The 16,820-nt window shown below is 43.5% G+C and overlaps 1 protein-coding gene across 3 annotated transcripts in view; it reads right to left on the bottom strand.

Annotated features, from left to right (window-relative positions):
• Positions 1–16,820, bottom strand: part of Ttll11 (tubulin tyrosine ligase like 11) — a 313,170-nt gene that overhangs the window by 244,844 nt on the left and 51,506 nt on the right. For all 3 annotated transcript variants that reach the window (XM_045153756.1, XM_045153755.1, XM_045153754.1), the window contains exon 3: positions 7,843–7,976. In XM_045153756.1, the coding sequence (XP_045009691.1) occupies positions 7,843–7,976 (134 nt within the window). The remainder of the gene's footprint in view (positions 1–7,842; positions 7,977–16,820) is intronic.

Below are 16,820 nucleotides of genomic sequence, written 5' to 3'. Positions count from 1 at the left end.
TGACTTTAATCTTCTACAGCCCCCCTCCCTCCCTCCCTCCCTCCCCCCCCCCCTCTCTCTCTCCCCTCTCTAACTCTTTTATGTTAGTTATGTTTTTCTTCCTTCTCTTAGTGGGCACTGACCTATAACTCCCAATAGCAGCAGGTGACTATCATCCACAACGAGCTTTTGATCAGAGACCTACAAGGTTTCCTAAAAGAATGACAGATTGCTCTCAGAGTACTTGATGACCCACCAAAGGTTAGTGGTAAGACCCTATTGCTGAAGACACCATATGCGGTTGACACATGACACAGCTGAAAACTAGAAGAGAGTCAGTCCCCAGACAGTCAGCATGTCTAGTGCCAGAAGATGCTACATGGGAGACTGGGGGAAAATGACCAATATCTGTCCAAGCAACTCATGGTCTAACCTACTTACCAGCAAATAACCTGTTGTGATGCTCATACAAGTGCAATAGTGGTGCACAGCCATGGTGGGAAACCAGCTGCTCTTGATTTGGCTAACTGATCCACGAAGTGGTATGGGACCCATAGCTGGAGCTGGGAAACAAGTCAGAACCATATCCAAACAGGAGCCTGCTCTCCATTATCAAGCTACCACCAATCATGGGCTGCAAGAGGGCCTATACCTATTAAATTCTCTATTAAAAATATAATAAGCGTTATCCCATTTATCTAGTGCTACCTTTACTCTCTGTTGGAGAATCTGTTTCTCTTTTTCAGATAGACACTGATCTTAAGGAGAGAACCACCCCACCATGCCTCAAAAGGGCCCCAGCTGAAACTAAGAATAATTGGCGAAACAAGCAAGGGTGCTATTTTCCTGATGAACTGGATACCAGCACAAGGGGGAAGGAGACCAACACAGAGAAAAATCAACTCCTACCAGATCAGAGAGCCAGAGGCCCAGAGACCCCCAACACCTCATCACTGAAGCAGACCAAAAATGAACCCAACATGGCTCATGGAAATTTTGCAGAAAAGGGGGTGGAAAGAATGTCAGATCCACACGTTGGGTCATGATACACAGAGACATGTCTCCTACCCATAACTGTGGGTTAACTCCACAACGCATGACCCATATACCTCAACAAGGAGGGGCCAGGGGGAGGGGGTAAGACATGGAGGAGGCTAACAATGGTACCAACTTGACTGTATTCACTGAGTGCAAAACTAATTAATAAAAAAAAAGTTAAAAAATATTTTAAAGCTTTTTTAAAATTCATTTATTTATTTGAGAGATGGAAAGAGGGGAGAGACAGAGAGAGAGAGAGAATGGGCACACTAGGGCCTCCAGCCACTGAAAATGAACTCCAGACGCATGCACCCCCTTGTGCATCTGGCTTACGTAGGTCCTAGGGAGTCAAACTGAGGTCCTTTGGCTTTGCAGGCAAATGCCTTAACTACTAAAAAATTTAAACCTTAAGATCAATGTTTATTAGTTACTGATTTTTCTTTTATAAAGCTATAATTAAATATCATATCTAAAAGGCTATAACTTAAAAAGTAGTTAATTTCCTACCTTGTTCAAAAGTTAAAAACAAACACTACATGATACTAATTCTGTCAAATGACCATCATTTGTCCTATTATTTAAAATCTCATATAAAAACTAATTTGAATCATTATAACTTTTTTCTTTTCTTTTTCTTTCTTTTTTTTTTTTTTTTTTGTTGTTGTTTTTCAAAGTAGTGTCTCACGCTAGCCCAAGCTGACCTGGAATTCACTATGTAGTCTCAGGGTGGCCTGGCCTCAAACTCACAGCAATCCTCCTACCTCTGCCTCCCAAAGTGCTGGAATTGAAGGCATACACCACCACGCCCAGCTCTGTAACTTTTGTTAATAAAGAAAAAAGAATCCATGTTCTGAGATAACTGTAAATCTTTGGTCAAAGTGAGTTAATCCCAATTTAAAACACTGATGTCTGTTATTTATAAACAATGCTAATTTCATTTAGACATAAGATGTTGGACACCTTGCCTAAATGTCATCTATTTTAATAGTCATAGTTGAAAATACAAAATTGTTTTATATTAATCAAAGTGCCTCAAACATACATCAGATTAACTGCTAAGATTAAACAATTTTAAGGCTAACCTGTTTTACTTGATTGTCTACAATGACCAGATTCTGCTCTACTTTTATAAAGATGTATATAATCAAACATTCTTAATCAAGAGTTTAAGTGAATGTCTCATTTCTGATATCTCAAAAGACTTCTACTGCTTAAAAATAAATAAATAACCCCTCAAGCTCCTGCTCTAAAACATAGCCTCATGTTCAAACAGTGGTCTTCATCTAAGAGAAATGGTCCTAAACACTACTGCTCCTGAAATCCAAAGATAAACTCTTTCTGTTTAAAGCTTTCCTTGAGTAATCGATACGCTCATCTACAAAGGGATACAGCTTAACCACAAAATGTTTTCCAAACAAGATACACATGCTCTTATGAAACAACTTGGTATTACTCTAAACAAGACATATCATTCATGATTGTCATCAAGTGACCACATCCTGATTGTCAACAGGTGACCACAGCCAGACAGGCTCTTTAGTATAAGCCCACAAGACCTTTCCAGTAATCAATTGTGACAAATGGATGTTACCCATTATGAACCCTTTGGTACATTAAAATATATCATGTGTTGGGCTGGAGAGATGGCTTAGTGGTTAAGTGCTTGCCTGTGAAGCCTAAGGACCCTGGTTCAAGGCTCAATTCCCCAGGACCCATGTTAGCCAGATGCACAAGGGGGTGCATGCGTCTGGAGTTTGTTTGCAGTGGCTGGAAGCCCTGGCACATCCATTCTCTCTCTCTCTTCCTTTTTCTCTGTCTGTCACTCTCAAATAAATAAATAATAAAAATTTTTAAATATATATATATATATATATATATATATATATATATATATATATATATATTCATGTGTCTACAGACATGTTTTCTGGAATGACTCATGCCACATGTTAGTCTAGAGAAGCTAGTCAACATGTTAAAAGATACATATAGCTGGGTGTAGTGGTGCACACCTTTATTCCCAGCACTTGGTAGGCAGAGGTAGGAGGATCATCATGAATTTGAAGCCACCCTGAGACTACATAGTAAATTCCAGGTCAGCCTGGATAATAGGCCTGCTTATACTTGTCTAACTTGCAACACTTCCTGTGAACACTGGAGTGAGTATTCATCAGATACTCAGAATTTCTTTTTTTATTATTAAGGGTTTTTTGTTGTTGTTTGGTTTTTTGTTTGTTTGTTTGTTTTTATTTGAGAGCAACAGAGGCAGAAAGAGAGAGAGAATGGGCGCACCAGGGCCTCTAGCCACTGCAAACTATCTCCAGACAGGTGCGCCCCCTTGTGCATCTGGCTAACGTGGGTCCTGGGGAACCGAGCCTTGAACCAGGGTCCTTAGGCTTCACAGGCAAGCGCTTAAACACTAAGACATCTCTCCAGCTCCAGAATTTCTTATAAACCCTCAGGACAGGCTATTGTAAAATGAGCTAATGATCTGCTTAAAGCCCAGCTTATAAAACACAGAAGGGGAAGCCTAGAGGACAGGATTCCCCAAGAACAAATGCACGAAGTCTATATGTTCTAAATGTTTTAAACTGCTCCTCTCATGCCTAATCTACTATAGAAAAAGACACAATCCCCAAACCTTTGGTTTTATATTAAAAAAAAAAAAACAGAATAGATGGACCTCAATGGTCAGGTCCAGCCCAGCTTTTAACAGGGGACAAGGGTTATTCTACAGTTTTGTCCCCTTCAGGTCCCTTGTGAATTGCAGCTAAAGCAGTCAAGCCTTATTTTAAGCTGGCATCTGGGACAACAAGGCCTCCTTCCAGAGCTCAGAAGGCTGAAGTGACCACTCACCAAAGAAGAGACTATGAATTTACAGTGGTAAATATGATGAACTAAATTGGAACACTTGCCCATCAACTAATTTTTCCCCTCAAAACTTAGTGTTTAGGGCTGGATAGATGGCTCAGAAGTTAAGACACTTGCCTACAAAGCCTAACTACAGTTGAATCCCCCAACCCACATAAAGCTAGATGCACAAAGTGACGCAGGCATCTGGAGGTCATCTGCAGCAGCTGGAGGCTATGGAGCACGCATTCTCTCTTTCTCTAGGGTTCTTTCTCCAGGGTTCCAATCAAGAGAGCCATTATAATGGGAGACTTTAATTCTATTTTGGTTTATTTCAAGTTTTATCTTCATACATCAGGCCTTGAGGTCTCCAATTTTCAGAGTAATATTAAACACTAAGGGTTTTATTTTTATTTATTTATTTTCAAGCAGAGAGAGAGAGAAAGAGAGAGGGAGAGAAAGGGGACACACCAGGGCCTCCTACCACTGCAAATGAACTTCAGTTACATGCTCCGCTCTGTACATCTGGCATTAAGTGTGTTCTGGGGAAAATAACCCAGGTCTTTAGGCTTTGCAAGCAAGCACCTTAACCACTGAGCCATCTCTCCAGCTCTGGATGTTATGTTTTGTACTAGCAGGCCATACATTTTAGCCATTTTCCAAGGACCCTCCACTATCTCCCTCACACAGGACCTACATACTTCTCTCTCACACCCTATAATTGCTTTTCTTTACTATCTGCACTTGGATAACTATTTGTCTCACTCAGCATGATGTCCCTACCCTTAATATAACTCATATTTTTATTCTTTAACAACCTGCTAAGCCTGGCTTCCAGTCAAACTCACTAGGAACTGGGAAGGAGGCTCTGCTCTTAAACAAATCACTAGCCAGCCCAAAAGATTTCTTGGTATTTTAATAGCCAGTGCTATTGCCACTATAGCAGCCATAGGAAACATTAGAGAGGAAATGGTGAATTAAATATGAGTATTGTTCCCACCGCTAGCCAGAGAACTGTCTCTAGGAAAATGCGGGTAGTCACTGAGGAGACTCAAAACTCAACAAAGCAGAAAATAAGAGGCTACTGAGATGGCAACCCTAAAGGAGACTTTAACATGCCCTCCAAGGCTCAGGGAACATTGTGGAAGAGGGGTACAAAGAATGTAAGAGCCACAGGGTGAGAAGGTATACCGTAAGGCACTCTCCTCCCTACACAAACTAACTGGTGCATTCATGACTCCATAGTGATTACTGATGTCCCCACTAAGGAAGACCTTCTGTGGAATGGGTGTGGGGTAGATATACAAAAAGTGTATCCTGATGGAATCAACCAATTTGCAGTGTGTTCATATATTATAGTCTCCAATAAAAATTGAAAAGAGGGACTGGAGAAATGGCTTAGTGGTTAAGCACTTGCCTGTGAAGCCTAAGGACCCCAGTTCAAGGCTCAATTCCCCAGGACCCATGTAAGCCAGATGCACAAGGTGGCACATGCATCTGGAGTTTGTTTGCAGTGGTTGGAGGTCCTAATGTGCCCATTCCCCTCTCCTCCCCCCTCACTCTCTGCCTCTTTCTCTGTCTGTGGCTCTCAAATAAATAAATACAAATAAACAAAAATTAAAAATTTTTAAAAATTTAAAAGAAAAGAAAGAAAGAAAGACTATGTAACTATGTGACCACTGGAATGCCTAAAATTAAAGACCAACAAAATCAAGTATTGGCAATGATGTTTGGAAATTCTTCTTTTTTAAATTTGAGGCAGGATCTTAATTGCTCAGGCTAGCCTGGAACCCACTATATGGCCCAGGCTGGCCCTGGGTTTGTAGTCCTCTTGTCACAACCTCCCAAGTTGCTAGGATTAAGGGTGTGTGCCATTGTTCCTGGCCTTCTTTGGAATTTATGATAATACGTTTGGCTCTTACAAAGTTAAAAGTACAAATATCACATGATCCAAAAACCCAATCCTAGAGTTACCCACGAAAAAAACAAGTTATCTATTATGTAACTTGCATATGAAGTCATGACAGCTTTGTAACACTCACCAAACAGAAATAACCCAGGTACCATGAAGTGCAGACTGGATAAACAAACTGTTGTATGTTCATACAATGGAATACCATTCAACAGCCAAAATACAAATATGAATGAACCTCTAAAGTGCTATTTATTTATTTTATTCATTCATTCATTTTTGTGTTTTTTTTTTTAATTTTTTTTTGGTTTTTCAAGGTAGGGTCTCACTCTGGCTCAGGCTGACCTGGAATTCACTATGTAGTCTCAGGGTGGCCTCGAACTCTCGGAGATCCTCCTACCTCTGCCTCCCCAGTGCTGGGATTAAAGGCGTGCGCCACCACGCCCAGCTCATTTTTGTGTTTTTCAAACAGATTCTCACTCAATAGTCCAGTCTGGTCAGGTGTCAAAAGAAAAAAAAAAAAAAACACTTCTAAGAGTACATTCAAAACAACTCAAGACAGTACAAACAATATGATTCCATGTGTGTGAACTATGTAACCAGCAACACTAATCTCCACTGAGAATGCAGACCAACAGGTGCCTGGGGAGGGGCCAAAGGAGCTGACCAGAGACACGTGCAGAAGACTCAGCAGTGGAGACACACTCTTCTCTTACTCTATGGTGATATAGGTGATCTCATCTTAACTTGGCCTTGCATGATAGTCAGGCATGTATAGTTGTAGAGATGGAAGGGAAAAGTGAGCAGAGTGGGAAACTGGAGTCAAAAAAGAGCAGCTGATTGTTATTTTTAAATTAACTTTATTGAAGTATAATTTACATACAGTAAAATGCACCTGGCTGAATAGGTTGAAAAGCACATACCAATCCATGTGCCCACCATCACTTACAGTACTTTTTGTTTGGAAATTAATTAATCAAATTGATTGATGGGCTGGGAACCAAACCTAGGGCATGTCACATGCAAGGCATACATGCTACCACTGATCTACATTTCTCTAGCTCAAGTGATTCCTTTTAAAAATTACCACTTCGGGCTGTTTTGTGTTTGGTAATCATAATCTTACAACAAGCTTTATGATTTACTACTAAAACCAAAACACAGAGGCGTTTCTCTAGGTGATGTAGACCACAGGCCCAAGACTGAGCTTTAGATTTAAATCCTACTGATTGAGCAGGTCGCTTCATTTCTCAGCTTCCTTGTCCATAACATGGGGATACTCATAAAACCAGTGTCACAAAAGTGTTTGAGGAAGAAAAGAAGTCATGTTAGGCTGCTAGCACAATGCCTGGACCTTACTAAAATCCCTTAAAGTTAACAGACTGTCCTCCGAGAAACCAGCATTGGTTGCCCAGTTATCCCACATTCCATCACTAACAAAAGCTGTGGACTACAGACCTTGCCCAAGGTTTTCACAGGGTCCTAAATGAATCCTCTAAGACTAAACAAAAGTGATTCTGAGTTCTACTTCCCCACTGCTTCTATTTCATAGCCACTGGCAAAACATTTCATACCCAAAACTATTGCTTTGAGGTGGAACAGGTGGGCCATTTGAGAATGGATTCTGGCACATGTTTAAAGCAATACACCTAGAAGGCTTCCCATGTTGAGTTGTCAGACCTTCCTGGTAGACTTTAAACAGAGCCTGTCTCTATATTTCATGCCACACTGAGAGCTGAGGGGACCCAACTCCCAGAATTCGCCAAATGACCTCATTTCATTAGTAGGCTCCCACCTGCTCCACTCCTGACTCCCACGATCCAGCTTCAGGGTCTATCTCAGCTTGTCGCCCCCTCATCAAAACCCACCTTCTCAGCTTACCCATCATCCTGCTTGTTTAACTCTGCCAGCTGCCTTTGGTGGCTGCCAAACCCATGGTCCATGGGCAAGTCACTTATGCTCAGCTTCCTGGGGTCCCCATGGCCTGGCACTTAGCCCACAGCACTGGAGGCATCACAATTGCAAGCATAATTCAAGGGTCGCAGGACCAGAGTGCCATCTACCTGAGCAACAAAGAGCTGGAATTCTTCAGGCAGAATCCATGAGCGAGGGTAGAAATTGTACTCCTCAGGAAAGAGACTCTGCATGATCCTCATAGCTCTGCTCAGAGTAACTTTACGCACGGTCTCCGTCATGCCTGGGGAGAAAACAAGCTGTGAGGCTTCAACAAGAGCAGGCCACTAGCTATAAACAGCCATTATTGGGAACTTTCACAACCACCCAACCACCAGGGTCACTTTTCCAGATAGCATTAAAAAACAACAACAAAAACAAACAAACAAACAAACAACAGCAACAGAAAACACATACTGAGTGGTTCCCCATAGCAGATACTCATAGCTTGGAAAGATCTACCAAGTTAATGAAAGATGACTTTTCCTTCTGATTAAACGGACATCCGAGGCTGGAGAGACGGCTCTGTGGTTAAAGGTCCTGGCTTGCAAAAATCTGACAGCCCAGGTTAGAGTGCCTACTACCCACATAAAGCCAGATGCACAAACCGGCACATGCGTCTTGAGTTCATTTGCAGCAGCAAGAGGCCTTAGCTCACTCCTTGTTCTCTCTCTCTCTCTCTCTCTCTCTCTCTCTCTCTAATAAGTAAATATTTTTAATGAGCATCAGTCTGGAAGGATGAATACTTTTTAGCCAATTTGTTATTCCATTCTTTGTCATCTTCATGGGTGATAAATAGGGAAGTTTTTGTTCGATATCACACTCAACACTTATGTACCCTCTTTAATTGGGGCCAGCACACCTATTTCTAAGGTTCCTTTTATCCTGTACTCTACAGGATATTATCTCTGGTGACACCATTAGAAGCTTAATTAAGCTGCTTTGTTTTAATCTTTCATGGATATCAAAGGTATGAAATTTAAAAACCACTCATTTCAATGTAAAAACCTGTCCCCTTGAGTCAAGGACAGGAAGCAGCAAGGAGAATGTAACAAATTCATAGTAATTCATAGTACAGGGGGACCCCAACACCTAGGAGGTCTGCTGTGGGGCACCCTGGCTTTGACATTCATCAGCTCTCATTAATATGTCCAGAGTAGACCATAATGTTTCCGTTAAAAAAAAAAAAAAAAAAACTTCAGAGCTGGAGAGATGGCTTAGAGGTTAAGGTACTTGCCTGTGAAGCCTAAGAACCCAGGTTCGATTCTCCAGGACCCACTTTAGCCAGATGCACATTGTGGGGCATGTATCTGGAGTTCATTTGCAGCAGTTAGAGGCCCTAGTGTGTCCATTCTCTCTCTCTCTCTCTCTCTCTCCCTGCCTCCCTCCCTCCCTCCCTGTCTCTAATAAATAAATTTAAAATTTTCTTTTAAACTTCAAAGATGGTGCATATTTTGTTCTTATAACATTATTACTAATTCTGATAAGAACCTGAGCATATACCTTAGCAAATTTGAAGCAAATTGGTAAAAATTACTCTGTACATTTTAACTTGCTTATTTCATAAGGCAAGTATCATATAGCTAAAAATGGAAACTAAAAATAGCCTTCACCCTGAAAGAGACTAAACCATTCCATGACTAGAAATCTGCTTAGCAGGCTTATTTTTAATAGACAGCGCAGAGCTCCATTTCAGCTTGGCGTGCCCAAATTATCACACACTCCAAAGGGCCCGGTCAAAATGAATGAGGTGTCTGCCTCTTGGTGCCCGTGTTCAGAAGGAAGGCTTGCTTCCAACCAACTGCTTGCTTCTCTCAGCATATTAGAAAGAGCAGTGAATCTAAAGATCACAGCTTCAAGGGGCTGAGGTTCTTAGTTCCTGTTTGGAAGCACATAAAGCAGAATTAAGGGCAAAATAAGAGAGTTTAGCTGGGTATGGTGGCGCACACCTTTAATCCTAGCACTTGGAAGTCAGAGGTAGAAGGATCACCATGAGTTCAAGGCCACCCTGAAACTACATAGTGAATTCCAGGTCAGCCTGAGCTAGAGACCCTACCTCGAAAAAGAGAGAGAGAGAGAGAACTTAGAAGAATCAACAAACTGTGCTCCAACCACCCCCAAAACCTCCAGAAAAAACTCCATGGAGTCATTGTGTTGACAATTGTGAGTGTATCTACCTAAATAATGCCTGTTGTCACCTGCGGCCTCAGTCCCCATACCAGCTGACATATCTAGTTCCAAATCCATCTTTGCATATCAAGGCAATTCTCCAACAAAACCAGCCAATCTCAGATGTGCTTGATGGCCAGCGTCTGCTTGTCCCCAGACACTTCATGCCTGCAGCTACGGTTGGTTCAGCCCAATCCTGCGTTCTTGAGCTCCTGTCTCTGGAATCTACCTGTCATCGAGGCCTTTGTCATTCTGTAATATCTAAGCCATGTTCTCACCAGAACTGCCCGGTGAAGAATCTGAGGCATCTCACTGGATCCTCATGGAAGTTGCTGGCATCCTTGCCTCTGTCAGTGACTCAAACAGGTATGGAGAGTGGCGCCATGAAGGCCATATACCCTGCACGCACCCGATCTCATCTGATCTCGGAAGCTAAGCAGGGTAGGGCCTGGTTAGCACTTGGATGGTAGATGGTGCCTTCTCACACTACAGCCCTGACGAGGGTGGCCAGGGACCTAATGGCCCCAGCCCTGCCTCTTCCCCCAAAGCAGCTGTAGCACCTGACCCCCATTCTACCTGTGACTGCTCTCTGTTCTGATCCATTCTGATTTGTGGTGGGAGCTCTAAGTCTAGGTGTAGTCATCAGTTCCCTCTGCTAAAAGTTTGAGCTCTGATGAGACCAGGAGGTTTTTTTATGTGTTTTTCAAAGGATCCCTTCATTGCTTGACCTCTGGTGTTGGCAACTTACCTTTATTTTTTATTATTTGCAAAGAGAGAGAGATAGTGAGATAGTGAGAAGAGAGACAGGCAGAGAGAATGGGCACACCAGGGCCTCCAGCTCTTGCAAACGAACTCCAGATGCATGGGGCACTTTGTGCAACTGGCTTTACGTGGGTGCTGGGGATTCAAACCCAGGTCCTTAGGCTTTGCAGGCAAGCACAAGCACCTTAACCACTGACCTAACTCTCCAGCCCAGCAACTTAACTTTTGCTCCCGGCAGCTGAGGGGTTGCCTGAGCAATGTTCCTCCTTGCTCTAGCACCACTCGTGCTCCTTCTTGACCTACTCAAAAGCCTGGAGTCCTCCTGCCTGTGACTTTAGCCAGTATCTGGGATCCTACGCCCAGATTCTGCTGAGGCTCACCACCCTCCTTGGGTTTCTTAGTAAGGATCATCCTAGATGTCTTTATGGTGGCAGGTCCTCTACTGATTGGGAAAGCCCCCTAGCTCAGTGTGGTAGTTTGAATTAGGAGTTCCCCATAAACTCATGTGTTTTGAATGCTTTGACCCCATTTGGTGGAAATTTGAGAGGTAGGTAGGGCCTTTCTGGAGGAGTCAAAGCATAAGGGGTGCTGTTGGGGGCAGGCTTTGAGGTGTTATATAGCCAGCTCCTCCCTGCTAGTGTTTGGCTCATTCTTTTGCTGCAAATTGCCAACTGCTGCGGAAGCCTCTGCTCTATCATCTTTCCCTTGTCATCATGGAGACTAGAAGCCAAAATAAACAACTTTCCTGCTATCAGCTGCTTTTGGCTGGGTTTTTGTCCCAGCAATGAGAAAATAACTACACACTCAAGGTGCACGTTGACACCAAGGGCTTGCCTGCTGCTACTCCTTCTGGGGCCTATGTTCTTCTGTCTGCTACCCTGGGGTCTCAAAACCTGATGAGCTTCATTCCACTGGAGTCAACCAAGAACACACAGGTTGATTTTCAGGCTCTCCCATATACTTACTTAATCCACTCCAAATGAAACAAACTGAGCTATATTTAAAGCAGTATTCAATCCAAAAAGCATTTACAGGGCTTGAGGGTGGTTTGATTCAGGTGTCCCCCATAAACTTAGGTGTTCAGAATGCTAGGTCCCCAGCTGATGGAGGTTTTGGAATTTACACATCCTGGAGGCAGTGTATTGTTGGGGACAGGTTTATGGGTGTTATAGCCAGTGTCCCCTTGCCAGTGTTGGCACACTCTCCTGTTCCTGTTTTCCACCCTCTGCTCATGCCGTCATTTTCCCTTGCCATCATGGAGTTTCCCCTTTAGTTTGTAAGCCAAAATAAACCCTCCCTCCCCCGCCTCCCCCACAGCTGCTCTTGTTCAGGTGATCTCTGCCAGCAATACAAGCCTGACTGCAACAGATGGTTCAGTGGTTAAAGGCACTAACTTGCAAACTCTGATGGCCTGGGTTTGATTCCCCAGTACCCAGATACACAAAGTGGTGCAGGGCTTGGAGTTTGTTGGCAGTGGCAGGAAGCCCTGGTGTGTCCATGTATATCTCTCTCTCTCTCTCTCTCTCTCTCTCTCTCTCTCTCTGCCTTTCTATCACTCTCTCAAATAGATTTTAAAAAATTTAAAGCCTTTACAGCCATAATTCTTCAAAAAGAGAGTTCAACCCCCAAACAACAAATGTTTGATTCTAACAAATATTTTATAAAAGCCAAATGCTTTCATTTTGCCTGACAATTCAAAGGCAGACACTTTTTAAACAATATTTATTTATTTGCAAGGAGAGAGGAAATAATATGGGCATACTAGGGTCTCCTGCCACTGCAAACCAACTCCAGATACATGCACCACTTTGTACAGCTGGCTTTACATGGGTGCTGGGAAATCAAACCTGGACCTTCAGGATTTGCAAGCAAGCACCCTTAACCACTGAGCCATCTCCCCAGCCCCAACAAATATTTTCTCATCTATCTTCTCCTCACTAGTTTCCATAGTCACTAACTTATCTTCTCCCTGGATAGTATAGTAGCTTCTCAACTGTATCTGTTTCCTCTCTAAGCTGCCTCGAAAGTGACTCTTCTGCTTCTCTTTCTAAGACAAGTTGGCCCATGTCATTCTCTGACTTAAAACTGACTCAGTGGTCCCTTCTGATCTTCAGGCTGTGTCAACTCTGTGTTGAGGTATCTGCCTATAGCTTCTCTACTGCCTCACCCAATTGGCCGGCTGGAGCTGTTTTGTAGCACCTGTCCCTGGCTGAAGGAACAGCATGCTGGAAGCATTCTGTACTTTGCACCAACTCTGCTCTCTGTTTGACATGTGGTGAGGCACAGCCTTTCCCTGAGACTCAGCTCCTAGGCTAAGTCTATACTTTAGGACCTCTTCTTCAGCCTGCCTTCCAAATGCAGATTAGGTTGGAAGTCCTTGCCCCAACATCCTCTCCCTGCCTTTCTTTCAGAGCCAGGAGTAGTACTTAGAATGCTGCCCGCCACACAAATTCCTTACTAAGCGTCCAACCTACAGAAAGCTCCATCATCTGCCAAATGCTACCTCACATCTCAGGACTGGAAAACCAGTTAAAAAAAAAAAAAAGTCAAAAGAGGGGTGGAGGGCTGGAGAGATGGCTTAGCGGTTAAGCGCTTGCCTGTGAAGCCTAAGGACCCCGGTTCGAGGCTTGATTCCCCAGGACCCACGTTAGCCAGATGCACAAGGGGGCGCACATGTCTGGAGTTTGTTTGCAGTGGCTGGAGGCCCTGGCGCGCCCATTCTCTCTCTCCCTCTTTCTCTGTCGCTCTCAAATAAATAAAAATAAACAAAAAAGTTAAAAAAAAAAGAGGGGTGGAGATTCAGTGGTTAAGGTGCTTGCCGACAAAGCCAAAGGACCCAGGTTCAATTTCCCAGAGCCACATGCACAAGGTGGGATGTACATCTGGAGTTCATTTGCAGTGGCTAGGAGGCCCTGGCACACCCATTATCTCTCTATCTGCCTCTGCCCCTTCTCTCTCTCAAATTCATTAATTAAATATTTCTTTTAAAAGTCAAAAACAGCCAACAAACATGGTTGCTTAGAAGCTAAAACAATGTCAATTGTGACTTTCTTAAAACAAATATAGAGCAAGGGGTGTGGCACACATCTGTAATCCCAGCACTTAGGACTGCAACACATTCTAGTGAGACCTTATCTCAGGAAAATTAAAACAAAAGCAAAAACATATTTAAATCAGATTATTTTATTTTATTTATTTATTTATATATATATTTTTTTGGTTTTTCGAGGTAGGGTCTCACTCTAGCCCAGGCTGACCTGGAATTCACTATGGAGTCTCAGGGTGGCCTTGAACTCACGGCGATCAATCCTCCTACCTCTGCCTCCCGAGTACTGGGATTAAAGGTGTGTTCCACCATGTCCAGCTCTAAATCAGGTTATTTTAATAAACTATCTTGATTCAGGGCTGGAGAGATGGCTTAGCGGTTAAGCGCTTGCCTGTGAAGCTTAAGGACCCCAGTTCAAGGCTTGATTCCCCAGGAGCCATGTTAGCCAGATGCACAAGGGGGTGCATGCATCTGGAGTTCATTTGCAGTGGCTGGAGACCCTGGTGGGCCTATTCTCTCTCTCTCTCTATCTGCCTCTTTCTCTGTCTGTCGCTGTCAAGTAAATAAATAAAAATGAACAAAAAAAATTTAAAAATATCTTGATTCATCAGTTAAGATATAAAGTGCATTTTGAACAAAGAAATTACCCAAACAAAAAGCAAATAAAATATAGTATACTGACACAAATGAAATGAATTACTTCCACATGCATATCCAAGAGTTCTCAGTTTCGCCCCGCAGGTTTAGTATCCACACTTGCCTGGCACACACACGCAAAGTCACTGTAAGTTATCTGGCATGTATGTTTAGGATAACAGGGTTTGTGAGAGGCAGCAGACAGGCCTGGACACACTGGAGCCCACGAACAGAGGCCTCAGAGGCCGGGGCCGCCGGGCTTTCTCACCACCATCCCTTCTCACCACCATCCCGCAGGGGCAGGGGCGTGGCAGCGCTGTTCTCTGCCTAGGCTTCAGTTCCAGAGGCTGCTGTGTCATTACAGCTAATTAACTGCTGTTAGTTAAGTGGAAAATTACATGTTCCAGTCACTGGCATGTGGAATACAGGATGGGCAAGCTTGTTTGCAGAGTGCCCTTTTCTCTATTGCTCATTTGTTTTCGTAATGCAGACCCTTAGCTACTCCTCTCCTACTCTCAGCATTGGGGTGTTGGGTAGCAGATCCCTCCCAACTACAGAGAGAAAGGAGGCTCTGAATTCAGAAAGTCACTTGAAGACGGAAACTTAAAGGTCACACAGCCACTCCCGGAGAGTATGTTAGCTAAGAAACACTCCTGCCTTGGAGGAGGGGGGGCAGAAAAAAAGTTCCAGAGACTCAGGAAGTCAACAAGTCAATAAGAGGTTGCAAGATCCTGCCCTAAAGCTATATAAAGGGAAAACAACTGCTTGGGAAGAAAGCATCTCTGAGGGAGCTGCCTGCGGGTGGTGCAGTGTGCTGTGTGCTCCAAGACGCAGCTGCTGAGTCGCCCCCTGTGCGGAGTGGCCTTTCTGGTGATGGCGGCTGTGGGGAGGTCGATGTCCAGGACGGACGAGATCTCCCGTGGTGTGGCTGCGTTTGAGTCACCTGTTGCTGTAAGCAACCCCTCGCCCTGCTCTGTAAATAACCCCAATAAGTTCATTGGTTCCCCAAACTGGTTTTGGTGACATCATCCTTGGTCTGCCACCTGTGCCCTATGTGGGAGAAAACGTGTGTTTGCATCACCACAGGGAAAAGGTGGAGATGAAGCCCCATGGGAGGAATCATGTCTTAGAATTCTCTTCCCACGGAAAGTGCTGTTCTCATCCAAATTGTTCTTCCACTATCCTAAGGAGTCTCTTTTGGTGTTGTGGTGTATGCATGTGTGTGTGTGCCCATACTCACCTGTGGCAGGGTGTGCTCACCTGCAGTAGCCAGTAGGAGAACATTAGGTGCCCCCCCCCCCGTTGTTCTGTTCTTTCTTACTTACCGCCTTGTCTATTAGGATCCAAGAGCTTGCAACTTGTGTGTACCCTAGAGATTCGCCAATCTCTGCTCCCCACTAGACTGGGGTTTCAGATGTGCATGGCCATGCCAGGATGTTTATATAGATCCTGAGGACTGAACCGGAGTGGTCCCTCAGGAATCTCACAGGCCCTCAAGCTGGCACAGATATACTATGACCACTGAGCCTCTCCAGCCCAAGAAATCCTTTTGTAGGCACCAAAAGGAGCCTTTTTCTGAGCAGCAAGGCAGAGGAAATAGTAACTATCCATTAAAATGTGTACAAGGACCCTGGCTGCAAGGATAACTTTTACTCTCTAACAAAAACCATTCACCTTCTCCAAGGATAAATTTGATCTTGTGGTAGCTTCTCATTTCTGTTCCCCTAGGAACCAGTGAAGGTAGAATATCAGCTGTGTGAATGTACAAAAACAGCATGTAGTTAAAATGATCTCAGATTAGTAAATTGTATAAATACCTGGCAGGAAGCTATAGCTCTAGGCTTTCCTGATATGGTAATTCTGTGACTTAACATGAGTATTGCAAGGAACGTTGGGCTCCATGCTGTGGAGCAGTTATAAAACATGTTGGCTCCTATATGGTTTCTAAGCCAAGACAGATTTGGATCTTATCTCCTCATATATAATCTTTCACTGAAGGCAAGAGACTAGTCTCTGATTCTTGCAAATACTCCACTAAAGAGAAAAGTTTGATACTGACTGGCTAGCCAGCTGTGTTTACTGCCCTGTATCCTTCTAAGTGAATCTAAGTACAGCCAATGGTAGTGACCTTGTACCTTGCATGATCAAGTTGAAACTCCCTAGTGAATGTGGCAAAACTTGTGCATATGGATAGTGGATATCCTAAGAGGTGGAAATGTTTTGTTGTCTTTTTTTTTTTTTTTTTTCTGACACAAGGTCTCACTCTGCAGCCTAGGCTGGTCTGGAACTCACTATGTCATTCAGGCTAACTTCAAAGTCATGGCAATCCTTTGGCCTCAGCCTTCCAAGAAATGGGATTATAGGCATGAGCCACCAGGGCATTTCTTAAATGCATTAGAAAGAATGCCAAAGAAACAGAGCAAATGGATTCCCCCTTTATAAATGATATAACACTAAGTAAGAGAAAACACCTCT

The sequence above is a fragment of the Jaculus jaculus genome, chromosome 1, assembly GCF_020740685.1.
Source record: "Jaculus jaculus isolate mJacJac1 chromosome 1, mJacJac1.mat.Y.cur, whole genome shotgun sequence".
In the NCBI taxonomy this organism is placed as follows: Eukaryota; Metazoa; Chordata; class Mammalia; order Rodentia; family Dipodidae; genus Jaculus; species Jaculus jaculus.
The sequence above is the reverse complement of the archived record's forward strand: the minus strand, read 5'-3'. Positions and strand labels throughout refer to the sequence as shown.